The sequence below is a fragment of the Mesoplodon mirus genome, assembly GCF_964341445.2.
Source record: "Mesoplodon mirus genome assembly, chromosome: 13".
Taxonomy (NCBI): Eukaryota; Metazoa; Chordata; class Mammalia; order Artiodactyla; family Ziphiidae; genus Mesoplodon; species Mesoplodon mirus.
In genome coordinates, this window is record NC_138989.1 from 63,609,001 (window position 1) to 63,635,692 (window position 26,692).

General features: G+C 49.0%; 1 protein-coding gene and 1 long non-coding RNA gene across 4 annotated transcripts in view; one reads left to right on the forward strand and one right to left on the reverse strand.

Moving 5' to 3' along the window:
• SKOR2 (SKI family transcriptional corepressor 2) overlaps positions 1 to 18,551 on the reverse strand; it is a 52,397-nt gene extending 33,846 nt beyond the window's left edge. Inside the window, exons 1-4 of one of the 2 annotated variants that reach the window (XM_082640800.1) lie at positions 18,196 to 18,551; positions 3,424 to 6,065; positions 2,344 to 2,407; positions 1,909 to 1,983 (exon numbers count right to left, since the gene is read on the reverse strand). In XM_082640800.1, the coding sequence (XP_082496926.1) occupies positions 1,909 to 1,983; positions 2,344 to 2,407; positions 3,424 to 6,015 (2,731 nt within the window). In that variant the 5' untranslated portion in view covers positions 6,016 to 6,065; positions 18,196 to 18,551. Of the gene's footprint in view, positions 1 to 1,908; positions 1,984 to 2,343; positions 2,408 to 3,423; positions 6,066 to 18,195 lie in introns of those variants that run through there. The other variant, XM_082640799.1, reaches the window with a different exon arrangement.
• A 2,743-nt stretch (positions 18,552 to 21,294) lies between these two features.
• Positions 21,295 to 26,692, forward strand: part of LOC309815071 — a 70,104-nt gene continuing 64,706 nt past the window's right edge. For both annotated transcript variants that reach the window (XR_014295794.1, XR_014295795.1), the window contains exon 1: positions 21,295 to 21,543. This is a non-coding gene — a long non-coding RNA (uncharacterized lncRNA). The remainder of the gene's footprint in view (positions 21,544 to 26,692) is intronic.

The window sequence follows — 26,692 nt, forward strand, 5'->3', positions numbered from 1 at the left end:
GCTGCTCACAAGATAGGGTGGTACATAAAATAAAATAAAAACAAATAAAAATTCCTCCCAAATTAAGTTATTGACAATGCCACTAGGATGTGACACTGGTTTTAAACTCTCTTTCCGATCTGTGTCTATTTTGGTTAGAGAGGAATGGGAATTCTCTAAGTGCTCACTGTTTGTACAACACACCCCCAGCAAAGGTCTCCATCCACTTCGGCTGTTGAAACAGCCCGATTAATTTGCATTCACTAGAGTACATACAGACTCCCATCTGTGGTTTCTAGGCATGGGAGAAATTGGGCTACTTTTAAATCTGTTTTTAGCTCTACAGAGCTGCTAAATATCATTTGATATGGGGATGAGAAATGTTTCCAAAACTGTTTTTTTTATATTCATAAATGTGTTGTTTCCAGTGGCTGTTAATTTCTACACATATCAAACAAAGAAAAGCAATCGACTATCCAGAAATGTCTGGGAAATGGTTAGATATTACAGAATCAATCAAATAGAATTATAAACATTTGTGTGTGTGTGTGTGTGTTTGTGTGCAAACCCATTAGAAATGTGTTGGTACCAATACTTTCTATTTCAAGCCTCAATTTTGTGAAATATTGTACTAGGGAAGAGGTAGTTCCTGCTCAAATATCATTGCCTTTGTGACTTTATTTTGTACACTTTAGATTGTAACAGAAAAACCCACATTTAACAACTTTATCATATTAGACACAGAGCAAATTTGTGAAAGGTGATTTTTTTGAATTTTCAAAGGGTTATGCTTTAATGTGAAAGTGATAATAATAAAAACACTTAAAACGTGCTAACAAACAGGTAAAGCCAGAATGCACAATTTTATGGAGACTTGATACAGCCAAGGATACACCACCAAATTATTCTTAGTAACTCCTTAGCACAGTCAGCCCAAACTGGCTGTTGATCAATATTTATAGAAAATACTCATGAAATAATTTGGAAATAACTCACAATATATAAAGCTCTCTTCCCATGATATATAAAGCTAGTTTTTCATTAAAATAGGTGTTTGCCTTTTGCCATTTAAAGTACTGAGAAGTTTCCTTTATGGAAAAATAAAAACAAAGGTTTGGAGACCTTTTTCATTGTACTTTGCTGTTATATAAGATTCCTTTAAGATCCTATTTTCTTTATTTCTGCTCCCCACACCACTCTTTCTCCCTCTCCCTCACTTCCTAGCTTGCTCTCTCTGTCTCATTTGACAGGCAAATTTGCAGACATTGCCGCGGGATAACAACCTCGTTTGACAGTCAATTAACCGTGAATAGTCAAAGCCAAGGCAGTTTGCATTACATAAATGGAAAATTAGATTCCTTTTTCCCAAGAAACAAAACCCTCTCCTTAAGACACCGCAATAGACAACTTAGTATCAAAACTTCTAATCACGTCTTTCCCAAACCCCTTGGAGACATTTAGCAATCAGTAAAAGGTGGTTTCATTTAATTTGTATAATGTAATTTTTGTAAATGTATTATACATTTTGTGTAGAGATCATTATCATGGAGATAATATAAATGTTGGCATAGATGTCATAAAACACCTTTAATGTCTTTCTGACAGATATTAAAAGCAATAAGCTGTGATCCTTTTTAATGGAAGGTTTCTAAGAGAACATTTCAATTATTGTCATTTTATGCTTTTCCAGCCCGTTTCATTGTGTAACCTGATATATTTCTGAATTCTCTTCTGAAATATGCCCAGCAATTAATAATCTTATTGCTATTAATGTCACTGCTTTCCCATTTGTGTTTTTTCTTAGTTATATCTACTAGGAATTGTTTTTTTATCTTTACCCTTGTACTAAATATTCAGTCTTCTGATTATGAATTTCAGCCCTTCTCTCTGTCATCTGACTCTTCATTCCTTCTATTTGTCCCAGCCTACCTGATCTTTCTCTCCAAAAATCTCCTCCGGAAGCATCAGAGTCTGTGATGAAAAAGCTATGCTCCTTGTTCTTATCTAGAATCAAACAAAACACAAAATCTACAAGTGAATCTGTACTGACAAGTGGGAAACAAAGACATCCAAGAATTTTAACATGTATTTATGTATCTGTGTATGTTTAGAGTACTGATGCCATTTAAATGCAAAGACGTATGTTGAGATGGGGGCAACAGTGCTGTTATCTGGAAAATTGCCATTGTTTGGAAACTACAGAAATGCTGCCCATTAAAATATAAACTGTAGTATGAAAAAAACCCCACAAAATTCAATGGATGAAAACCCACAGAATGGTGGTAGGGGCAGGAGATGCTGGGTGTAAGTCTCACAGAAATGGTTAAATGCAGGAAAGAAAACTGGGGGCTTATTTTCTTTTACCTGAAAAGTTGTTGTCATCCTTTGTAGATAAAATAACTTGGTTATTTTCCTTAGTTTTCTGATTCTGTATGGAGAAGAATTAGAGACACAAATCAATGCCTGGATGAAACCATATGCTAATGTCAACAGTCAGCAGGAAGAAGCATCAATAAAAGTGGCTCCATGGAGCCTCAGGAGACTTCATTTTTTGATGATTATCTTCTCTGAATAGTTGTTGTGCTTAAATACAAGTGTACGACTGCACATACCTGCACTATCCTTTACTAAGTAGTATGTTAAATATGCACCTATTATACACTCTGTAAATCAACATGCCACATTACTTGTCACATCTACACTACATTAGGACAGTCACTTCACTATGAAGTCCTTGAGAGTGTTTTCTATGCACACTTGAGTGAACACAATGCTGAGCCACTTAAATTTAACTTTGGTCTTTAGGGGCCCCAGGTAGCACTTTCATGTGGGTGGAGATTGGTTTGGGAGAAGCCAGTCTTGCTAAAGAGCCTGCCTTTTGTTTTACTGGACACAGTGTCTTACAGAAGTGTCCATTCTGGCTAGAGCTCTTGGGTTCAAGCCTTGATTAAAGCAGTTCATATAAAACTGAATTTAACTTTTGAAGTCAATGTATTTTTGATCTTTTCTGGGTCATGGTTCGGGGAGGCACTGAATTACAGAGAAGAAAAATGATAATATCATTCAGACTGCACCGGTTTTGTGGTCCCACTGCTTCTGGGGGAACAATTGTGCTCAACTGGGGGCAGGGAGTTGGGCAAAAGAGATTGGTAAATTAGAGGAAGGACTTGGTCAATTTAGGGGTCTTTCCCAACTTCTATAAGCAGCCAACTTAAATACAGGGGGGAATAGAGGCCCCAAGGCCTTCGAGAGGCTGAGAGACCAGAAACCACATTTTTATGGAGGACAGTTGGTAGGAAAGAAGCCCTCCCAAACACACTGAATATTTCATTTCTGTGGGGAAATCTGGTGATTCATCTTTCCTGCGCATATGTAACCGATTCAGCCTAAAGGTGCATTTAAATAATAATAATTAGCTTGAAGGAGCCTAAAGGGGATATTTACATCTTTGTAGGAGGGCTGCTCCTCCAGTGATGGATGGTGGACCGGGCTGCCCGGGCTGCTGCTAAGGCCGCCGCTTGATTTCTGGGAGGCCAGCGGCGGGGGCGGGGGCAGGTCCGAGCCGCCGGGGTCACCCAGTTTCCTCTCCTCCTGCAGCAGCCTGGAGGAGTTCAGGGCCAGTGGGAAAGCGCCCGCGGCGGCCGGAGGGCGGTCCCGGCTGCTCCCCTTCTCCGACAGCCCTCTGCCCTGGAGGAATCGGCCGCCCCCGCCTAAAGGGTCCCCTAGCAGGACCCCTGTCTCCTCGTCTTCCTCCTCGTCGTCCTCCGGGTCTCGACTTTCCTCCTCCTCTTCCTCGCCCTCGGGGGGCTTGTGGCCCTCCACGTCCACCTCCTGCTCTTCTTCCTCGTCATCCTCGTCCTCGGAGCTGTCCTCGCTGGGGTAGCTGCAGCTGGTGCCACTGGGGGACAGAAGGCCTCGGTGGTGCGGCTGCGGGGCCAGCGGAGGCGGCGGGGGCGGGGGCGGCGGCGGCGGCGGGGCCGGGTGGTGGCGCTCGGAACCCGGCTCGTCGGGCTGCGGGGGCAGCAGCAGCAGCGGCGACGGCGGCTGCGGGGGATGATGGTGGTGGTGGTGTTGGTGCGGTTGGTGGTGGTGGTGGTGGTGATGCGCTTGGGCCGAGTGTGGCGCGCCCGCGGACGCCCCGTGCAGTTTGGCCAGGCTCTCTGCGTCGTCCTTGCCGCCCACCGGCCGGAAGGCGCTGGAATGGTGATAGCTGCCTCCGCCGGCTTTGCGCCCCTCCAGGAGGTGCGGGTGGTGGGGCGCGGGCACTCGGGCACCCACGGGGCCCGCTCCGGCGGCCGCGGCCCCAGCCCCGGACACGGAGCCGGGGTCGGCCGGAGGTGTGGAGCCAGCACTGCAGTCCCCGCCGCTGCCGCCCGGGGGCGACTCGAAGAGCGCGTCGCGAGCGCCCGCGCCGCCCGCAGGAGGCGGTGGGCCGGAGCCCGGACCGTTGGCGACAACCGGAGGGGGCTGACCCGGCGGGGGAGCCGCTTCGGCGCTCCCGCCCGCGCCGCCGGGCTCGGCCAGGTCTAGGAAGGCCTGACGCAGCAGGGCCGGGCTTTCTCCCAGCGCGCAGCCGAGCGCCGAGGGCGGCTGCGGCGGGGGCTGTAGGTATGTGGGCACGGGAAGTCCGCCCGGGGTCCGCGGAGGCCAGAACATGCAGAAGGGCGGGTAAAAGGCGTCCTTGCGGCCCGCGGGCCAGAAGAGGCCAGACAGGCCGGCCTTGGGCGCCGCGCCCGCGCCGCCCGCACCCCCCAGGGCCTCGACCGCGGCGCCCGCGTCCTCCTTCTTGTGGCACAAGCCGAAGGCGGCGGCTGCAGCCGGGAAGGTGTAAGGATGCGGGAAGAGTCCCCCGCAGCCTGGAAACTTCTGCAGCACGCCCCCGAACGAGCCCTTGCTGGGCACCGGGATGACCGGATAGCTGCGTGGCCCTTTGGCGCCAGCCGCCGCGCCCGCGCCGGCGCCAACGCCCGTCACGCAGCCGCCCCCCGCGCCTCCCCCGCCCGCTCCGGCGCCGCCGGAGGCCGCGGCCACCGAGAGGCTGGCGGCGGCGGCCGAAAGACTGGCGGCGGCCACGACAGCCGCCTCCTGCAGCGAGTCGTCGTCGTCTTCGAAGCGCGGCCTCTTGTGATGCGCGTGCGGCGCGCCCGCCAACTCGGCCAGAGGTGGCGGGGGCGGCGGCGGGGGCGCCCCCAGCAGGTGCGGGCCCAGCAGTCCGCCACCTCCCGCCACCGCCGCAGCCGCTGCCACAGCGGCCGCCTTGACCGAGCTGAGCGGGTGGCAGGCGGGATGCGCGCCCGGCTGGGGCAGCGCGCGTTTTCGGCTCCCGCCGTTGAACATGGCCTTGACGTCCTCCCAGGCGAAGACTAGCTCGTCCTGGGGGCTCTTGTCAGTGAGCTTGAGGTGACGGCGCCACGAATTGAAGTTGGCTGCGTCCGGCTGCGTGTACTTGGCGTCGGGCGTACGGTGGGAGTGGAAGATGAACTTGTTGGGCGAAAAGTACATGTTGCAGTAGCTGCATTTGATGCACTTGGCGCGGGAGCTGTTGTAGCGCGCGGGGATGAAGCTGCCGCGGCAGCCCCAGGCGCATTCGTGCGAAACGTCGAAGGCGAAGTTGTCAGGCAGCTTGGGGGGCCTGTTTTCTCCTAGGAACGACTTACACAAACGCTCAGCCTCACGCTTAGTGATCATGCCACAGCGGCGCGATGAGATGGGCATGGCCCCGGCGCGTCGCAGAATCTCCAGCTGCACCGGCGTGCACTGCACGCACGTGATGCCCAGCGCCACGCGGCGGTTGTGAATCTCGTTGTAGCTGAAGTTCTTGAGGAGGGTGTTGGAGATCTGCGCCAGGCATAGGCGCTCCTGCCCGTCGATCACCAACGACACGATGGGAATGCCGTAGAGGATCACCTGGCCCACCTGGTTGGGTTTCAGGTTGGCGTGGCCCGGCCGCGGCTGGCTTAGCGCGTCGGGCTGGAAGGCGCTCGACGGCGATGCCAGCAGGATGTCGTTGGGCCCCGGCAGCGGGCTGGAAGCCATCTCCTCCGCCGCGGAAGCCCGGGCCGAGCCCTCCGGGTCGGCCCTGGAGACTGGAAGGGAAAGGAGAAAGCGTTGACTAGAGCTTTTTCAGTTTACAAAGAGAGGGGTGGGTTGAGTCGCTAACTGAAGAATTATAATCACTTCCTTGCTTTGGTTAAGATATAATTATCACTGGGCAAAGAAACCAAGTTTCAGACACAAGGAAGTCATCTCTTAAATTTCCTCAAGGTCATCCTTTGGAAATGCAGGAATTTAGAATTACTTTTCTTCGGGTCTAAATATCCAAAGTAAATTTTTAAAAAGTCAGTTCCTAAGAAACTCAAGACCTTATCCCCGATTTATAGAAGCTATTAGAATAAAATGGCACTCCTGCTATAAATTAGGAAGTAATGATGACAGTGGTAACTAGTACAGATTATAAAAGTTATGGAAAACTGAGGCTTAGCCATTGAAGCCCAAATTTTAAAAGAGAGACCAGTCGCATTTGCTTGAAAATAGATTGATTTTGATTTCAAAAAAACCCCAAACCTTTAAAAAAGTAATTTTTGTGGCATCTGTGGTTTCCTTGGGGGAAATTCACTACTGGTTGAGACACAGCTCATTAAAGCAAAACGAAATCCCTTCTCCCTTACCTTTGCCATTAGATATTTTGATACTTTAATTAGAAATTTTTTGGGAAAATGTACAAACCTATATGCAAAATTGCACCAAAACAGGCGTTTCACTTTCAAGGGTTCAAAAAGCTGCTTGCTAAAATTGAGTAGTTCCGGTTCCAATAGGTGGCTTTAAAAGATGAAGTTGTAGACTTGAAGATATTCAAAAACTGTTTGCCTGTCATTTCCATGACAATGAGCAAATAAGTACAGGCAAGAGTGTTAAGCCCAGAAACAGTGCAAAGAAACTGAACAATTCTTGGGGATCATTACTGATGGGCTTTAAAAGGCAAATTTAGTTGAAAGGTGAACCACTTTCTGTGACATTTCTTTTTCTGATCTATGTAGATATCTCTTTACCTTATTGGGGGTGGGGGGAAGTGCCCCACGGTAGAAATAATCCTTGGACTAGGTAATCTGCGGGAGCGCTGAAAGCGGAAGCCCAGGGTTGGGCCTGCGGTAAAATTCCTGTCATCTCTGGTCAACCGGGATACTTAATGGGGGAAAACAGCCAGTAAATTGAAAATATAGAAAAAGCAAGCGAAAGAAACCTTTGTGACAACACTGCTAAGTCAAAACAAGCAAAGCGGCTCATTCCCTGCGAAACTGGCAGTGACCTTTGCACAGCTACTTGTCCAGGGCAGCTGCTAAGACTATCGTTTGCCCTGGAAAATCACCGGTGGCCGTCGCATCACCACTTTCCGCCAAGGGCACTGGAGTTTGTTATTACAGAGATTTCAGTGAATACACTAGTGTACCCCTTTACCCAAATTGTCATATCCTGGTCCTCTCTGGGCCCCTGTGACCTCTATCCCGACAACCGTCGCCCTTCTGACCCCTGGATCCTCAGCTCTCATTACGTTCTGTGGCCTCCAGGAAGGGTGAACAAACCTCGATGCGATCAACGAGACGAAAGCCAGGCCTGTCACTTCGGATGGATCAGAGACAATATTTCCAGGGGACGGAATGTTAAATGGCACAGTGATACCTGGGCCGGATATAACCAGCCCTAACTTTGCCAAATGGTCCTTCAATCCTCATTCCCCTCCCAAACAAGATTCTTATTATCTTAATAAGACCCTGGGATAATGGCAATGCGCGCAGCAGGCCTGGCCTAGCGGGGAACTGGCTAGAGACCCGCAGCCTGAGCAGCTGTAGACGGGGCAGAAGTGTCTCCTACTGGGTGTGCTCCAGGTCCACCCCAAGCTCTCCCAGAGACTCCTGTCAGAGCAGAGACACAAATAAGAGGGTTTAGGTTGGGGGATTTTTAAAAGAGAGTGAGGGAAGAAGAGACAATTAAAAGTTAGTTGAACTGAGAAAGAAAGCTGGCGAACTTCCCTATCTGACTGACGAGCCAACGACCCTCAACTTAACCCCCCAGGCTCCCAAACCAATCACTACCGAAGCCCTCCGCTGCCCCCAACCTAACCGGAAAATCCCACCGCTCGGGATCCCAAATAATGAACCGCGAGCTGTGCGCCGAGTGGGGGCCGGCTGGTTCCGGCAGTACCTGGTAACCCCTAGCTGTCTTTACGCGCGTGGCTGCCGGCCCATCTTCCGAGGTCGCTCGGAGGCGAAGCATCCAAGCGGGTCCTGGAATCCAGCGGGCGGGACTTCAGAGGGCTCCGCGTGAAGATCCTGGCGCTCGTCGGCTCTAATGGCGCTTGTACCCCGGCCCGCGGAGAATGACCGCCTGAATTGCTGCGGGGCGTCCCCTCGACCGTAGAAAGTGTGGGCGCGCGGACATCCGCGGCAGGCGAGCCCCAGGTGGAGTGCAGTCTGACAGCGCCTTTCTCTGTCTCTGAACTCGTGTCGGACCGAAGGGACGCCACCCAGCGGGCAAGGTGACGTCACTGTCTCCCTGACACTCCACATTAAAGGGCTGGCATGTTACAGGGAGGGAGGGGGGGAGAGCGAAAGGGAGAGCGAGCAGCTTCGAGATCCTTTCTCAGCAGGCACGAAAGCTAACACCTCACCAACCCGCAATTGCCAACAACCTCTCCACTGAGCAAACGCAGCAGTGGTGCTGGAGCCGTAGATCTGATTTAGGAGTGGAAAGCTATATAGTCTGCCTGATCCCGGGGCCCTGGATCCTGGAGGCCCCGGATTCTAGAAGGACGCCTCTAAATTGACTGTATCCCTGCCAGTTATTGTCTCCTCCCCTCATTTCTCTGAGCCACCCTCCTTCGCGAATGATCTCTCAGGTACGCGGTGCAAATCAGTAGCCTCACTGTGTCTCCGAAGATATAGGAATCACAGTTCACAGTTAGCCGGAGAATAGAATAGTTTCAGTGCTCCTTTGAAACTGTGAAATGAGAAAAGCGGGGCGGGGCGGGGCAGGGGGGTGCGTTCTGCAAAGCGTACTCAATCTAAAAACTTGGAAGGAAGCGTGGAGAATGTCTTCACTTTTGAACACACATTTGCCTTTTTAGGACAAGACACAGAGTGGCATTCTCTATTTTGGAAAGTGTGCAATAAAGTGAGGACCCCAATGAGTGCATGTGTGCACTCGTCAGTCAACTTCATTCAGAATAGTTCTCCATCCCATTTATAAAACCCATGCAGGCCACTTCAGCACAAGGAGAAGGTGAGACAGGAAAGCAGGGAGGCCCCCAGCCTTGACCCACACTTGGGCAAGTTGCCAATGCTCCCAGAGAAGTAAATTTCTCAAGGAACTATGTAGAAACATACCCTTACAAAAAGGAAAATAGTAACAATACTAATAAGAAGAAGAAGTAAAAGTAGGATGGGAAAAGACCATTTCCTATAGCTTCCCAAAGTAAGGCACACATACAATATAGTGAAGTGTCAGTATATTACTTCCTCATTGATCAGCTGTTAGGAGTCAAAATGACCACCTCTCGTTTATCAGAAATGGAAGAAGCTGCTTATTTAGAGGACATTCTAAGAAGAATACCTACACGGGGTGGGATTGGAAGATCTTTTAAGTTTTTCCCTTACTATCAGCTGAATTTTCGATTGCTGCCTGGTGAAACACATAGCCTTAGAGTTGGGCAGTCGTACTGTAGAAATGGTTGAAAGCACAACCTCCACTAACCCGGAAGCCCAACGGGGACTACATCATAGTATCAACAACAAACCATCACTAAATTCAAGTGTGAAAGTGTGAAATCTTAACACTTCATTAAAGGTCAATAAAACAAAAGGGAGTCAATTGAACAAAAAGTGAGGGATACAGGAATTGTGGCTATTTTAAATTAATATGCAGAAAACACAGTTTCAGAGCCATGAAAATTGTAACGTTTGTGTGAGCATAAGTTTGAAACGGCAGTGAAATAATATTTCACCCAACTCCTAGTTTCTGAAGTCACCATCGGCACTAATTAGGCTCTGTTCTAAGGGGCTGAAGTCAACTGAATGCTCCCTCCCTAGTGCCCTCGAAGCCCCCCATCCTAGAAGAAGGGAAACTCACACTATGCCTGCCTGGCTCATTTGCCAAAAGAGCGTCATTTTCATTCACGAATCCATTCCTGCGGAAGGCTGAAGGCCGCCTGCACGCCTGCTCTTCTGAAGGTTCCCGGCCCGGACTGGTTATTCCTCCTGAGGCCAGGAGCTCCCACAAAGGGAGGTCTCGGCTTGCTTACACTTCCTAAAGCCCAGGCTGCTAGAAAGAAAGCCTGAAAATGGGGCAGATTTTAAGACCGAAAATGGGGAGAAATGAAAAGTCCTATCACCTCAGCGTGGTCGCTGCTGAGAAGGAAGATCATGTGGTGCTTTTATTCCTTTTATTTCGCTGTTTCCATCGTTGCCCCCAAAAGGCTCCTCATCCCCTACAGATCCCTACTTTAAAAAAAATCTGTAAAAACATATTTTTTTCGAGAAGAGAAACTGGATGAATCTTTGCCTTCCCTCCCATCCTTGTTTACCCTGAGGACTGAATCCATGCCTGAGTGGTACCTGTAGCCACCCCCTTACCTCATCTTTCAACATAACCATTTATACATTAGCTTGGTGGCTTACTGCCATACAAACCTGTGACTTTATTTTAATGCAAAGAAGTGTCACTGAAAAGAGAAACGTGTGATGTTAGGTTAAGTACTTCTGCACAAATAATTCTAAAAATAGCATTTTTATTTTATTTCCCCAGTGAGTCTGGGGTGCCTGTTTGAGCTGTCAGGCCAAGTATATTTTTGGAAGGTGAAGGTGGAGAACAATTGTTCAAAGCCAGACTCCGTGGTCCAGCAAATCCTCACCATCAGTCTGGAGCTGGACTTCGGAATTACAGTCTTTTTATACGTTTTTGAGTCTGTGAGCAACTTTCTGTCACTCACTATCTCTCTGATTCTTTGCTGTCCTCTAAGTTTGAACAGGTCTCCTGATGGTTCTCCACTGCCCTTCCAATTTCCTTTTCCGGACCAGAGGCGCCTGTTCCTTGTCAGTCCCTGTCCTGGCCCCCGAGACCTTGGCAGGCGGGCAGCAGGGAGAAGCAGGCGGTGGCGGGAGGCAGCGGGTAGGGGCCGAGTTAATCAATGCTTTCCTATTCGAGCAGACATGCATTTTACACCTCGGGACTCTCCTCAGCCGGCTAATTGATTCAAATTGTTTTATTGGTTAAACTGGTGTCACCCGTTTGCATGATCTATCACCGCACGGAGGAGAGCATTTCCACTCTCATCTCCGCTCCAAGCGGCTGCGGTTTACCCAGGCCAGGGACAGGTAAAGGAGCCCATACACCGGACCCAAAGGAAAACCACAAACCGAGCTGGCTCCCTTGGAACTGGAGGAGCGCCGCCTCCATGCAGGCGCACGCGGCGGTTGCAGCAGCGTGGATGGAGGTTTCTAGCTGCAGTTTTTTTTAACAATTGGTTGAAGCGAACCCAAACCTGGTCAGGATGCCCTCCACTTTGGAAGCAGACTGTTCCAAGAGGCAGCGTGGGAATCCCGGCAGGTTCGAGAGGAAGGGCAAAGCCGAGGAGCTGTCCGCGGTGCTGAAGCGAATGCAGAGCTCCGTGGCGCAGCAGATCCTACTGCGTTCAAGGCCCTCCCGGAAGAAGCCTCCCAGTCTGCAATCATCGGAGCCCTAGATTCGGCTCTGGGCTCCAGCATGGCCTTGCAGACTTAAGAGGCAAGGGGCGACACAGAAACACACCCCCGTACTTCTGCCACACCTGCTCTGTCTAAAAGGACTGAGAAATCCAGCCACTCCCCACCCCCACGCCTGTGTTCAGCATTGACACGAAAGGAAGATAAAGGCCTTAATATAAATTCATTAAAATTAGAGACGCCAGATATTCCCTTTCATTCTACTCCAAGCCTGGGTATTGGAGAACCCATGACAGTTACAGATCAAAGAAACAGCTTCTATCTCTCTCACTCATTCCCTCTTACCCCATTCTCAGCTCTTGGGCAAGAATATTACTGCTTCTGTGTCCCTGAAATAGGTGTCCTTGGCATTGGTATTTCTGCATCAGGTAGGGTAAGAAATGGTTTCCCTATTAGTTCCAAGTCTGCAAAAGTAGACCTGCATGGCCCGGAAAGAAACTGGAAGGCTGGCAAAACTACCAGGGACAGAAGAATTCTCACATATCAGGAAGTACAGGAGATTCAGTTAGATTGAAACTGGGTACAAAGTTCTCCTCAGTCACTTACTAGTTGTGGAATTTTGCTTTGATACCTAAACTCCCCAAGCCCTAGTTTCTTCATCTGTAAAATGAGGAGGTTGATATGTAGCCCACAGGGGTATTATGAGAATTAAATAAGATAATATATGTCAAATGCTTGGCACACAGTAGTCATTTAATACATGCTAGCTTTAAAAGCACCTTCCTCGGAGAATGGAGACATGCTTAGGCCTGTACTGTTACAAGATATGTTTGAAGTCTTTAATAGCTCCAGAGTAAAAGATTTCAAAGGCATTTTAGTTTCATGGTGAGCAGAGAGGGAACCAAATTCCCCGGAGGAATCTTAGTCCTTTTCATTAAAATTTTACCCTGCCCCCTAACTGGTCTAGTGTTTATTTTGTATACAGGTGGCCAGAACCTTAGCTACTATTTGCTTAACCAAGTTAAAATAAGTTGATAACAAAAATTAGCAATGGTAATGGCCATAATGATAATAATTGCTGATAGCCCTCAGTTCCCTCTTTCTGCCCAAAAGAGGGTAGAAAGCCTGGCAAGCCCAGCTTAGACTCCTTGGTTTTTCCTCCATTGCTCTGGCTGGAGTTATATGAAGGAAACCAAGGACCAGGAGCAAACCAAAACTCATCCATTATGGAAATCATAGAAGAAATGAGAAAGGCCTCTGAGCCTTCTCTTAATAAATACTGTCCATAAATGGGAACCCTTTTCCTGGGGCCAGAGTATCCCTGGAGAAGTACAATGAGAGCACAAACCTAAAAATCTAAACCATAATTGAGGAAGGGAAGAGAAAATGAACACATTTTGCACTGTATCCCTGCCCCAGTGACCCCTTGAGTTCCTCATGCACCAATGACTATGGGAATCAGTAGTTTCTTTCTTACCTTTCAAACAAACACCTTAATAAGAAAATAAAGACTGTAGGAGAAGGAACGAAGGCTTAATTCCCCTTAATCAGAGGAAACCATTCTCACAAGAAAACTTGTCCTTGGGTCAGTGGCAGAGAAAGCTCTTACCCTACCAGTTCACAGAGGCCAGGGACTAATGGAAACATTTGCTATTGGACTTTCTTCTTTTATAACAAAGAATTCACATTTCTTGACAAGTCCTCACAAACTTGTAAACACAGCAAAGAACTCACGTGTGCACATAGTTCACATGAAGTAATAAAATCCAGAATGGAACATGAACTTGGTATACTTGATGGTTACTTAGCAAATATTAGTTGACCAAGATAAAATTCAAAGGAACACAAAATACCTGAGGACACACATAGGCTACGGATGCATGCTTCCTGAACACACCTGCGAATGTGCATCAAAGAGGGACATTGGCATAAGGAATAGCCCACTAGGCTCTCTCCCTTCCCTGTCTTCTCCTTTCTCTCTTTCTGTGCATGCATTCACATATGTACCAGCCCCCTCACTTCCCTCCTCCCCATGTTGGGAGGGAGGGGGTCCTTTGAAATGGAGGTGGTCCCAGCTGGAAAACCCCAGAGCTCATTTAGATCACATCACTTCAGGCTTTTGTCTCTGCTCCTGAATAACCTAGGCCGCCACAACAAAAGGACAGGCATCTACATGGAGTTTTCATTGGCAAAGATGCGTCTCAAAGATGCTGCTGTAATAATGAATAAGAAGGAAAGATGCTTGCCTTTTTTGATTGCCACTCCTAAAGAAGGGAGAGGAGAAAAGGGAGAAACGCAAAAGGAGACAGTGGAGCAAGAAATAGAGATTGTGGGAGAGAAAACTAAGGCAAGTATTTCAGTGGATTTATGCAAAAGAGTCTTTAATTGTATGAAGATTCCAACTACCACCAAGAACAAGAAATGCTGTTTGAGGCTTAAAAAAAAACAAAAACAAGAACAAAAACACTGGCTCTTTTGTTTCAGGGAAGCAATTTAAGGTGTAACTGAGGCTGAGGATGCAGAAAGGGTGTGGAACAGGATCTTTTAAGGCTTGGGGAGGGGAAGCAGAGGAGTAGGAGTAGGGGGAGGGGCTGTAAATTGTCTGTTGACAGGTCACAAGAGAGAAAATGACATAGATATACATTTAACATCTCCCCAGAGACGCTGGTGAAGGGAACATTGGATTTTATTTCCTGGGGAAATAAAGGCATTTTTCCCCCTTTCCTGTTCTCTTCCCTCTCACCCCTCCCCATTTGAAAATTTTCTACTTTGCCATCAAGCTTGATCCCATTAGCTAATACATTATTAAACTATCATGTGCTCTCAGGCTGCCCAATAAGAATCATGCCTTCAGCTTTCCTCCTGCCTGCAGTTGTTAGCTCAGTGGTAGCAAAAGGTGAAATTAGATAATAGCAAAATAAATCCCAGGGTAGAGGGGGTAGAAATCTGAGTCACTGATTTTTTTTCCCCTGAAAAAATAGCAACCAGTGAAAATTCAGAGAGAATGTTCAGGGGAATTTTCTATTTTTGTGTATTTAAGAGTACTTTTTAAGCAAAAAGTCTTTCCCTCATGAGGTTCAAAGTGAAAGCATAGCTAACCAGATCAAAGACAATAACCAATCCCAAACTTTTTCAAGATGCATTATGATATCATTGACAAACTCTTAATGTTGGCAAATAATTAAAATTTCCATCTTTTAGAACTGTGTAACCTTGGGTGTCTTAGAAACAAATTGTACAAACAAACCGTGGAGATGAGCACTGAGGGTTTCAGAGGAGATATAATGACCCAACTTTAATTACTAACTTGAAATTAAAAATGTAATATACAGATTTAAATTTATTTTCACCTAAATTGTGTATAAAATTATATGGCTTTTGCAGGCTAAGAAATGCTTTGTAACCAGCCATGCTACTAAAAAGTCTGAAGTACTTTCCAAAACGGAGTTCCCAGACTCACACAGTAATAATGATACATTTATCATTACTGATGACCACCTACTGGGTAATTATTGCTTTGTTACTATGATTACAATCAAGAGATTTCTTTATTTACTGTTAACATTCACTTAAAACTGAATGTTAATGACTGTTCTGAATTCACCAAAGAGAGTTTTCTGTTATATTTCAGAAGTACTTACATTCTGGTTCAGAAATGGAAAACCATATTGTAACAAAGTGGAAAGCTGGGTGAGCGCTTGGCTCTCACCCTCTCCTGAGAATGAAAATGGCATTCTGAGGAATTCTGGAGCAAGATTTTCCATCTCAGAGTTGCAAAAGGTTAACATAATGCAACCACTTGACTTGTGCTAATTATGTAAGTATTTTATTACAGGAGATTCATTCATTATTGATACATGTTTGCAGTAACTTCCTGCTTGGGGGAGTTATATTTTATATGAGAAGTAAACAACCCATGGCTCCAGGGCTGGCCTCCTCTCCCCCAGATCTGATTTCCTCCCACCCCTTTGTCTAGTTTCACAGCCCTACTGGGTTGTTGTATCCCTCCTGAGGCAGAAAGACAATTCCCTAAAACTGTCCCTATTCTCTTGCCTTTTCCCTTCCCCATTCAGAACTTCCCAGTTCTTTAAAAGGTAAGAGCTCAGGGTGTGGAGAGTGTTGGGATAGGGATGAAGTGGGTGAGAAAATAAAACTGGTTTTAGTGTTTTCTTTCATATCACATAAAGACGAGAAAAATTTCATTAAAAATCTAGACTCCTTGAGGCTTGGCCACCAACCTTCCTCTTTGGAAGCTACTCTCTGCTCCCACCCAGAAAAGCCAGGCTGGCCTTTGGTATATTCAGAGCTGGTCCTTAGGGAAGTGGGGGTGGTGGAAGCTGTTAACCAATGGAAAGGCTACAAAAAGCCTTCTGCCTGCCCCCAAGTTGGAACCCAACCTCACAGCCAGTGGTGGTTACTACAGACTACAATATTTTCTTCCCAGGGCCTATCCCAAGTTGCACTAGGAAAAGACAAGACATGGCTTTGCTTGTGGAATGGACTCAGTGAGGCCCTGTGAAGGATTGTGCTGGATGCTCAGCTTAAGGGCCCTCAGGAGTTTCACTCTGAAAGCATGCACTGGCCACCTGAGGCTAGCCATCTGGTGAGAGGCCAGTGTCTCCTAAAGTGGCCAAAAGGCTCTGGCGTAGGCCTCCAACCTAGGAGCAAGGGTTTCCTCTTGGGCTTTCTTCCAGATTCTGAGACCCCTGCCTAAGAGTCTCAGTTCAGAGGTGGGGCAAACACAAGGTGCCAGAGGTCAGCATGCTTAAGACCCTCAAAGGGGGCTTCCCTGGTGGCGCAGTGGTTGAGAGTCCGCCTGCCGATGCAGGGAACACGGGTTCGTGCCCCGCTCCGGGAAGATCCCACATGCCATGGAGCGGCTAGGCCCGTGAGCCATGGCCACGGAGCCTGTGCTCCGCAACGGGAGAGGCCACAACAGTGAGAGGCCCGCGTACCGAAAAAAAAAAAAAAAAAAAAAAAAAAAAGACCCTCAAAGGAAGTCAGGAATTGGAGATGATGGAGGGGCAGGGGAAGAGCATGGAGCAGTGTGTGTGTGTGTGTGTGTGTGTGTGTGTGTGTGTGTGTGTGTACACTACCCTGTTCTTCAAGGTTTGGTGTAGGAAGATGAGAATGAACAAGCAAGAGGCTGAAGTCCCAAAATTTTGGACCACTTTGAAAAGAATGAAATGGTATGGTCTGGGATGGAGTGAGGAGGTGGCTTTGGGGAGGTGCCTGCAAACTGGGAGTGGGCAGGACTTGCCACAGGCCAGGGAAGAACTGACAGAGCTCAAAGCCTAGGTTCACCCCTGGGCCTCTACTATCTAGCCCAGAACTTCTGCACTTTGGGTGTGGGCATGTGAATGACACATGGCTAGAGGATGACTAGAGTTCAAAGGGCTCTGGGAAGATGAGTCCTGGATAGAGGAGAGGGAATGGGTCAAGTGCTGAGACTGGGTCTTGGGTAGGTGCTCCGGGCTTGGTCAGCACAACCCCACTCCCCTGGGTGCCTTGCTTCCCTGCTTTCACCCCCGCCGGGGTGCCTGGGTGTAACCTCTCTGCGATCTACAGAGGAATACCATTCCCAGCAAGGCTTACTTAATGGTCCTTTAACAAACCCTTCGATCTCTTTGGCCGCCCTGGCTCTCGCCTGCCTCCTCCTCCTTCTTCCTTTTCTCCACTGCCTCCATCAGTTATTTATGACCAGCGTTAATTATTCACGAAAAGAGAAAACTCCAGCTTTGGGAACTTTACTAGGAGCGTTTGGGGGTTTCTCCCTTTCCCGCCTCCAGGTGGGCTTGAGTCTTGAGGATGTGGGGGGACTGTATTTAGCCGGATACTGCTTTGAAGTGGGGAAAGGGAAGCCCAGTGGTTGGGCAGTGGGGAAGGGGGAGGGTGTACCCTTCGTCCCGGTCAGCTCCAGCCTCTGCCTGCGAAGTGCAAACTCCCGGTCAGCTCCTGCCTCTGCTTGCCAGGTGTGAACTCCAGGGATGGGACCCGGAAGTTACTAGGTGCGCCCTCGGGAGTCGCTGTCCCGGCTTGGAAGTGCTGAAACCGCGCGTGGGCTCTGGGGCTGCGGGGTGTGGGAGCGAAGACGTGGCCGCAGTCCCGGGCAGGGTAGCCTCTTTCCACAGCGTCTCCTAAAAGTCTCGTTAGCCTTCTCTCTCTCTCTATACGGTCCCCCTCCCCGCCCTCACGCACGCAAATGACACTAGAACATTGTAACCAAAGATTAATTGCCTTAATCAAATCGACCTGCCCTCTGCAGTTAATCTTTTAGCAACAAATTAGAGACAGTTTACCTCAACCTCCCGGGTCAGGCGGAGAGAGGAGGAGGGATGGACAGGGTGGGAGAGTTTGACAAAACCCACAAACGGTGAGGGGTGTGCGTTTAAACCGGGAGGGGAGGGGAGGAGGTAGGGGTCAGCTGTGGGGTTGTGACGGCGGTCAGAAGTTCCTGGAGTCCCTTTCAACCCATTTTTCCCCAAAGGAGAGGAGGCCGAGCGCGGAGGACGAAGCCACTTACCTGTCTGCGCCGCCCTCGCGGTCTTCAGCCCTCCGTGCTCAGTCCACCCCGCCTGCCTCGCGCTCCGCGGCTCCACCGCCGCTCTCTGACTCCCGCGGCGCCGGCCGCCTCCCCCCGCGCCACATCCGCTTTCGCGGCCCGTCGCCCGCGGTCCTCTGCACTCTCGCTCGCGGTCGGGGTTTCCACTGCGACTCTGTCCCGTCCTGACTCTCCCCTTCTGTGTGGTCTTCCGCAGACACCCAGCTCTTCCCACTCGCTTCCTGGGCAAGTTCGTAAGTTTGGGGTGAGGGTCGCTCTCCTCGAGCCCAGCTTCTCGGCTTAGCTTGCTCAGATCCGCACCCCCCCACTCCCCAGCCCAGACCTAGGTCTCTGACGCCGCCTGTTGGTCAGGCAGGGCAGGGCAAGGAGAGGAGCCCTGCGCCAACCTCAGCCTCCCACCCATCACCCTTCCACGCCCAGGGGTACAAACATAAGGGAAAGGAGGCGAGGGCTGGAGACCTGATAATTGGAGTGGGGCCAGGGGCAAGAGGGAACAATTTGCTCTGGGGGCATGCAGCCCGGGCAGGCAGCTTGGGCTCCCTGCCAGAAGTGTTATCCCAGGGCGCGCAGGTGCGCCTCTCTTGTGTTGCCCGAGGGCAGTGCACTAAAAGCCGGCGCCCTCCCCCAGTCTTCTGGGGAAAATCCCCTGAGGTGAGGTCAGGCCCGGGGGGCGGGGGGGGGCGGATTTGTAGGGGGCGCTGATCCTGGGCACCCAATGTGCGTCTTCAGAACAGCGGGTGGGGAGTGGTGCCGGGAAAACTGGAGAAAGGAGAATGAGTCCTTCCCAGCACTACCAGGGAGGAAAGCTTTAGGGACAAACTCATATGTCGCTTTTAAAAGAAAAGTTAGCAGAATCCATCTCATTATGAGCGTCAGGCGCTTGGAAGGGTGAGCACCAGCCAGGGAGTCCAGTCGAAGTGCAGCGCTTTGGCCGGGGATGGTGGGGATATAGGCCGAGTTTGGGAGTACTGTGGTGTTACAAAGGCGGCCTTTCTGACTCAGGCCTGGTCCCTCCCTTGGCAACTTCCCAAACGCCGGGGCGCTCATCAGATCATTCTACCCTTGGAACTTTGGGAAGCCTCGGTCTAGCCCTGACTCCACCGAGACATCCACGGAATAGAGGTTTTACCCTTCCCCCCATTCTCATCCTGTCTTTTTCATTGAAAGAATTGATGGACTGTTTCTCCGCTACCCCCTCCTTCTCTAATAAACGCTTCCCATAGATTATTCGACGCAGAGAAGGAAGGCGGCTGCTTAAAAAACAAAAAGCCATAACCCTAATGAGTTCAATTACAATGTGGTAAACACATTGCCTCTACGCTTTAATTAAGCCTGCTGCCCAATTTTAACTCATTAGTAATTCATTAAGAGAACAGCCCGGCGCTGGCGGGTGGGAGGCACCCAGACCAACTGTGCGTGGCAGAGTCGACACGCCCGCAAGCCGCAGCCGACCCTAGGGCTGCGTTGGAGCAAGTCAGGTTTGCGACCCAGTGACTTCACGCACTGGAGTTCCCTCTCCTAGATGCACGGGGATCAAGTTTCCTGGGCCTGAAACAGGGTTTGCAAACCTGTTGGCTGGCTGGTGGTGGTGTGGGGCTGGACTACAGTGGGGGAGAAAGTCTCCGGATTACATGCGCTTTTCACCCCCAAAGTCAAGTCTTGTTTCCGGGTGTGGTGCCCTCCTTGCTTGTTCCACTTTGTACTGGCTTCTGGAGAAAAATCTAAGTCTGGCCTTAGCGCCCAGCTCTGGCTACCCGCTGCAAGCTTCGGCACCCTCTCACCGGGAGAAGCTTCGATATAAATCGAAGCTTTATAACCGAAGACGGTGATATTTTTTTCGGGGGTTGGGGTGGGAGAATTGGAGGTGGGGGGGAGGAGACTGTTGGCTAGAGAAGTGGATATCTGAATGGGAAACGCAGACCTCTTCTTTACCACGCCTTTCGATCTCTACTGCACGCCTGGGAGCAGGGCTGGGGTTATGGCCACATTTGGAACTTTGGCAGTTGAGACCGGCCCTCTCTATGGAAAAGAAATGGGGACAGAGGGTTGCAGAATGAGTCACGCGCAGGCAACGAGAGAACACTTCCTAGTCTTTCCACTTAATAATCGAGGGACAGAGTGCAAACAGTTCAAGCTCGAATCGTTCCCCTCCTCCAGTCTCCATTCCGCGGCGGGTTCTTGGAAGAAAGTGCCTGCGTGTTCTGAGCGTCCCACGGTTCGGGTAGGAAGGAACTCGTAGGTCCCTAGGCTCCAGCGTGGAGTTTCCAAAGAGAAGGGAAGGGCCAGTGGTATGGGGTGAGGCTTTGGTTTAGAAAAGGGTCTTCCGCTCTCTTTGTAATCCTGCTCTGGGCGCGTTCTTTCGCTGGGAGGAGGAAGTTGGCACCGCACGGCGGCCTACCGCGCCCCGCTAGGTAGGAACTTTTCCCCCGGGGCAGCGGCTGGCCTGGCTCCGCCTTCCGCAGGCGGACCTGGACTCCCCTGGCTGTCTGTGCGGCCCCCTTAGCCCTGCCCCCTGGGCCTCGAGGAAATGCCGGAGGCCTTTTGCCCTCCACATCCTGAAGCTTCTACTTAGGGTTGCCAGTGCCTCTGCAGGCACCGGGCCGTTCTCGTCCCTGTCGTAAGCGGCAGCTCCTCTTGGAGGCCAGTGGATGGACTGGATTTCTTCGCGGAGCGAATTGCATCCCGCAGTCCAGCCGGGTCGCGTCCAAGAAGCTCAGGGCGCGAGTCCGGGCTTCTCTGACTAGTTTCTGTGCGGTTCGGAAGCTTAGGAGGGGCGGAGGATAATGCCTTTAACTTTCAGTCCACCCCACCCACCCCTTTCCTCTCTCAGCCTAGAGGCAGGAAATGCTGCGGGACCCCGTGTTCTCAGACTGGGTACTCTGAGAACAGGGCTCATGCCGGGCTTCGCTCTCCCTGGGTTCCCGGGAGTCGGCTGGGGAGAAACCGTGGCCCAGGGTGGTCTCCGCACCGGAGATTCGCGCTGCACGGGTCACCGGAAGGCGGAGGCGGGGCGGGAGCTTCCTGGCGGGTGTGGCGCACAGGGGCGAGGACCTAGGTCCCTGATCCAAGGCTCAGCAGAAGGTTTCGTGTGTGTTGCTTGCTGCTACTTTTCACCGCACCGCGCGGCCCTGGCCCTGGGCTCTGCGGCAGCGGCGCCTTCTCGCTCTCCGAGGATCGGCCGTGCAGGATTTGCCTGGAGAAGGGCCTCTCTCCAGCCCTGAGTGCTTTGAAAGTATAAAAATTGGATCCCTACCTAGGCGATCAAGGCGCCTAAAATGAAGGAGGGCAGCAATGGGATCAGAAATGCGTGTAAGTTGAAAGCCTCGCAGGAAACAGGTCTCTTTCTTAGGATTTCCGGGTTTAGAGTCCAGTTAGATGTCTGAGGGGGGAACTCCAAGGCTCTCACCCGAGGAGGGCGTTTTTATCCACTGTGGGGGGAGAGTTGCTGGGGCAAACATTTCGGAAAAGTCCCTCGTGCCCAGTGTTAATTACAACTGAAGAAGATTATCTTCCTTCATCTCTTCCTTCCCTAATGCAACGACAGGGAGGTAGGATATAATTCATTTCTGTTGACAGTGGGATAAATAAGTACGTTTTTGTATTACTAGGAATTGACTGCTGGGGGGAGGATGGCTTCCTGACAGTATCAGATGGAGACTTTAGAATTGGCTTTGGGACAAGGAGGTGGCCTTGTTTATCAAGTGCTTTTGTCCAAGCTCCACTCCAAATAGCCCCTACCCTCTTCTTTTCTGACCTGCGATATTGAGAACAAAGGTAAAGGAGCCCCGTTTAAGGAGCATAACTGCTAGGGATTTGCCTGGGTCAACTTAAGCTAACCTTCTCGCTTCATGCAATTTGCCTACCTTTCATTTCTTTTGCAACCCTCCATAGTACCAGCTACTGTGAAGATATACCCTTAGATATCAACTGTCTGTTAATATGCTGAAAATGTTAATATGCTGAAATTTTTAGCTTTCTTGAAGGGTGTCTTCAGTAGCAGGACTATTCCCCCATAGTTTAGGTCTGTAAATTGAGGGGAGGGGGGAGAAATAGGAGAGAATCAACTCTTTGGAATGGCATAGAAAGCTAAGATATTTATTAGTCCTAAATAAACAGGCTAGTAACTATTTACAAGCCTGGCTTAACAGGACTGAGAGAGCCTGGGCACTTGCTTAGGAAAGGCAAGACTTTTAAGACGGAGCTGGGAAGTTCTGTAGGAACAGCCTCGTGAGACTCACTGTACTAGTAAAACAGGAAGTGTACTCTGACTCATGTTGCAGATAGTTTTTGAGGAGAAGGAAAAATGTGTCCATGATTAAAATACTTTCCATGTGCTAGGCATATATGAAGCATTTTACATATGGGCTTTCATTTAATCCTTATGTGATTCCCATGAGCTAGGCATTATTATCTACATTTTATAGATTATGAAAACTGAGGCTCAGAGAGGTTACTTTTTCTCAAGGCCACACAGCAGGTAAGTGGCAAAGCCAGGCTTCAAGCACAGATCTGTTTGGATCTCCAATGTGCTCCTAGTCAGTAAGCCAGACTGTGTACTATTCTACATACCCCACACCATCTTGATCCTTCTAAGGGTCTCATTAAGTATGTATGGCCCGTGTTAGTCCCATTTGACAGGTAATAAAGTCAGAGCCCTTAGGCCCTGGTTCTCAAATGTGAGTGTGGCCCACTCCTAGAGACGGATTCTGCCAGCCAGCTTGGGATGGGGCCCAGATCTGCAGCAGGTAATTCTGAACCTGGTATTTGGGGAGTGTTATTTTGAGAAACACTGCCATAGAGGTTGGTAACTTGCTCAAGGTCATTAGGATTGGGCCAAACTGGTACGAGACCCCTGTTTGCCTATCCTCTCCATCAGGGTCTCAGTGGCAGGTGGATGACTTCTTTATTGAAATCCTCATAGTTAGACCCCAGAGACTAGGGTGAGAAAGAAGTCTGTGGCATGGCAGCAGGTTGTCCTTCTCCATGACCCCCCAGAAGCCACCAGCCTTCATGGAGGTCAGTGTCCTGAAGTTCCTTAAGATCACTCACCTGGAAAGGTACCTTCAGCCCACCTGGAGAGGCAGACTCAGGCACTCCAAGCAGTCATGGCTGCCCTACCTCTGGGACTCAGCAACACACTCCACAGGAAACACTGAATAGAGTGGAATGAACAACAGACACAGACTTGTCTTTCTCCACCAGAGTGTGGCTTGGAAGGGGGTGGGAAACACAGTCAAGGAGGACAAATATCTGGACCCAGCCGACGCATACAATTTAAGAGAAACTCTAAATCAGGGGCTGTAGGACTGTGCATCTGACCTGGTTTATCCTGAAAGATTGGGACTTGCCCTCTAGATGTGCGTGGGGCCTAAACTGTACCCAGAGCTATATGCATGGAGGCAGACGGGCTCTGGCTCCACTGGGCACCAACAAACCTGTTGGCTGATGGCCCTTGTTTTCTTCTGTCACACTAGACTCTGTGAACATTTTAACAGAAACCTCCCACAAGCAAGTCCCCTGTTTCTCTCTGTTTTTAGGCCCAGGCAAATGTTTATCACCAAGATTAAACCAGATCACTCCTTAACCCTTGAAAAATGGGATCTGTGAAAGCAGACAGTAGGAGATTTTTACCTGCCAAGTCATTCCTGGAAGGTTATGGGAGAAACCGAAATATTTTAGGCCCATAATCTAGCTTGGCCCTTGGGCATGTCAACACTGTCTTAGTCTTTTCAGGCTGTTATAACAAGTACCATAGACTGGGTAGCTTATAAACAATAGAAATTTATTTCTCATAGTTCGGGAAGCTGGGAAGTTCAAGTTCAAGGCACCAGCATGGTCAGATGAGGGTCCTCTTCCTAGTTTACCGTTGACACATTTTTGTTCTGTCCTCAAGTGGTGGAAAGGGCTAAGGATCTCTCTGGAACCTCTTTTATAAGGCACTAATCCCATTCATAAAGGTTCTACCCTCATGACTTAAGCACCTTCCAAAGGTCTCACCTCCTGATAGTATAATCTTTGGAGGGGTCAAGATTTCAACATGAATTTTGGGGGACACAAACATTCAGACAATAACACTGTCCTAACTGTGATATATCTTATGTTTGCAGTATGCATGAAATAATTTGACACATGTAGTTTTAAAAAAATAAATTTATTTATTTATTTACTTTTGGCTCCATTGGGTCTTTGTTGCTGCATGCGGGCTTTCTCTAGATTGTGGTGAGTGGGGGCTACTCTTCCGTTGCGGTGCACGGGCTTCTCATTGTGATGGCTTCCCTTGTTGCAGAGCACGGGCTCTAGGCGTGCGGGCTTCAGTAGTTGTGGCACGTGGGCTTCAGTAGTTGTGGATCGCGGGCTCTAGAGGGCAGGCTCAGTAGCTGTGGCGCATGGGCTTAGTTGCTCCACACGTGAGATCTTCCCGGACCAGGGCTCGAACCCGTGTCCCCTGCACTGGCAGGGGGATTTTTAACCACTGCGCCATGAGGGAAATCCGACACATGTAGTTTTAATGGCACATTATTAACTCTAAATGCAGTACTCATCTGCCCTGCCTTTTGGATGACACATATTCTGTATTTATCTGGCCAACCCAGAAGCAGAAACAGAAATGTATTTAATAAAACAAAAATGCCAGATTTCGCTCTTCCGTTTTTTTTTATACTTTATTTATTTATATTTTTGGCTGCATCAGGCCTTCATTGTGGCATGTAGGATCTTTCTTTTGTTGCAGTGGGCGGGCTCTTTGTTGTGGTCATGGGCTTCTCTCTAGTTGCAAAGCATGGGCTTCAGAGCACATGGGCTCTGTGGTTTGCGGCTTGCAGGCTCAGTAGTTGTGGTGCCTGGGCCTAGTTGCCCCACGGCATGTGGGGTCTTAGTTCCCTGACCAGGGATCAAACCTGTGTCCCCTGCATTGGAAGGCAGATTCTTTACCACTAGACCACCAGGGAAGTCCCTCACTCTTCCATTATTATATCATATGGTGTGAAATTACTTGATAGTCAAGCTATTCTACTGCAAGAGGGCACTTGAAGGAGGGGCTGATGTACTTTCCATCTCTTTTTTCTTGCCCAGGAATACAATAAATATCCCACAGATTTCTTTTTTTTTAAAAAAGCTGGCTATAAGCAGGAAGTAGGAAGTAGTAAGAATTGATAGATAGGATTTTGTATAGGCCCAAAGAGTTAGACTCAGGAACCAGTGGAAATTCTGGAATTTCAGGGTCTCCAGCAAAACCTTCCACCCCTCAAAATAACTTCCTTGTTACCCTGCTAATACTTGATATTCTACTAATGGTGATTTGTTTCTTTGGACATTTCTTTAAACTCAAGCAACCATTTATAAATTAGGATAAATTCATTTATCAGATTTTTCCCAAGATTATATATTTTGATTAGCTTGAAGGTGTTAAAATGTGTGACAATGGCAGGTACCTGGGATTAGAGAGGAAATGGTGCAATCCATAGAGGGAAAGAGAACAGGAAGAAAGGGCCCTTAAAGAAGAGGCACTTACTTTCCAGTTTCACCAGGTTTAGCCCTTCCCAGCATTGGGGGAGGTACTACGGGGGTTCAAGCATAGTGTCAGCAAGACCCCTTATATTCTATGTAGGGGCCCAAGAGTAACATTAATGTCACAGAGGAGGAGACAGGACAGCAATCAGGGGTGATTCAGAATAAAAACAATATAGGGGTACAGAGAAGACAGACCCTCTTCTTTTTGTTGAAGGTTGGGGCAGAGAGTTGGGAGACTTTTGTGTTGCCAGCAGGACACACGTGATACTATAAATACCAAAACCCAAAACCAAACCAACATTTTCTAGATTCTACATTTCTTGTTACAGAAATCTCTGAAGAAATGAGTCTTCCCACTGTGGAACAGAAAGAAATGAGAAAGACACCCGCTGAAGACTAATATGGAACCAAAGTGTTGACATTAGCAATCCGTACACCTACCATTGAGAGCCAATGAAGGCAGAGATTCATCAGTCCCCTCTTGCTGCCAAACCTGACCCCCATCTTTTAGTGGAAACCCCTTAGGACTCTGGTTACACTTAGTGATGGACGGTCCAATTGGTACTTAGTGCTCAGGAGTTCAACCTTATACTCCTTCCTGCTTCTTACGGAAGAGGAATGCCAATCTAATTGGTCAGATTTCAGGAAGCTGATAGGGCCACATTTGCTAGAGGAAGATGCTGTGCCATAAAAGGTCAGTACAAGGTGGATGGGCCTCACCCTGCCCTTTAGGAATTTAGTAAGATTTGGCATTTGCATATGGGCACTGGCAAAAGTGGAACTAAATGGGAGGCTATTTTAGTTGGAGGCTTGACCAATTTAGGGAAAAGAATGGGCCACCTGGCCTAACCTCTTACTAGAGTTTTTTTGTATTGTGATTTGGAGCCCAAACTGAGGAAGTGATAACTTGTTACTCTGCAGGACATTTCCTTCTATCCTATATCCTATT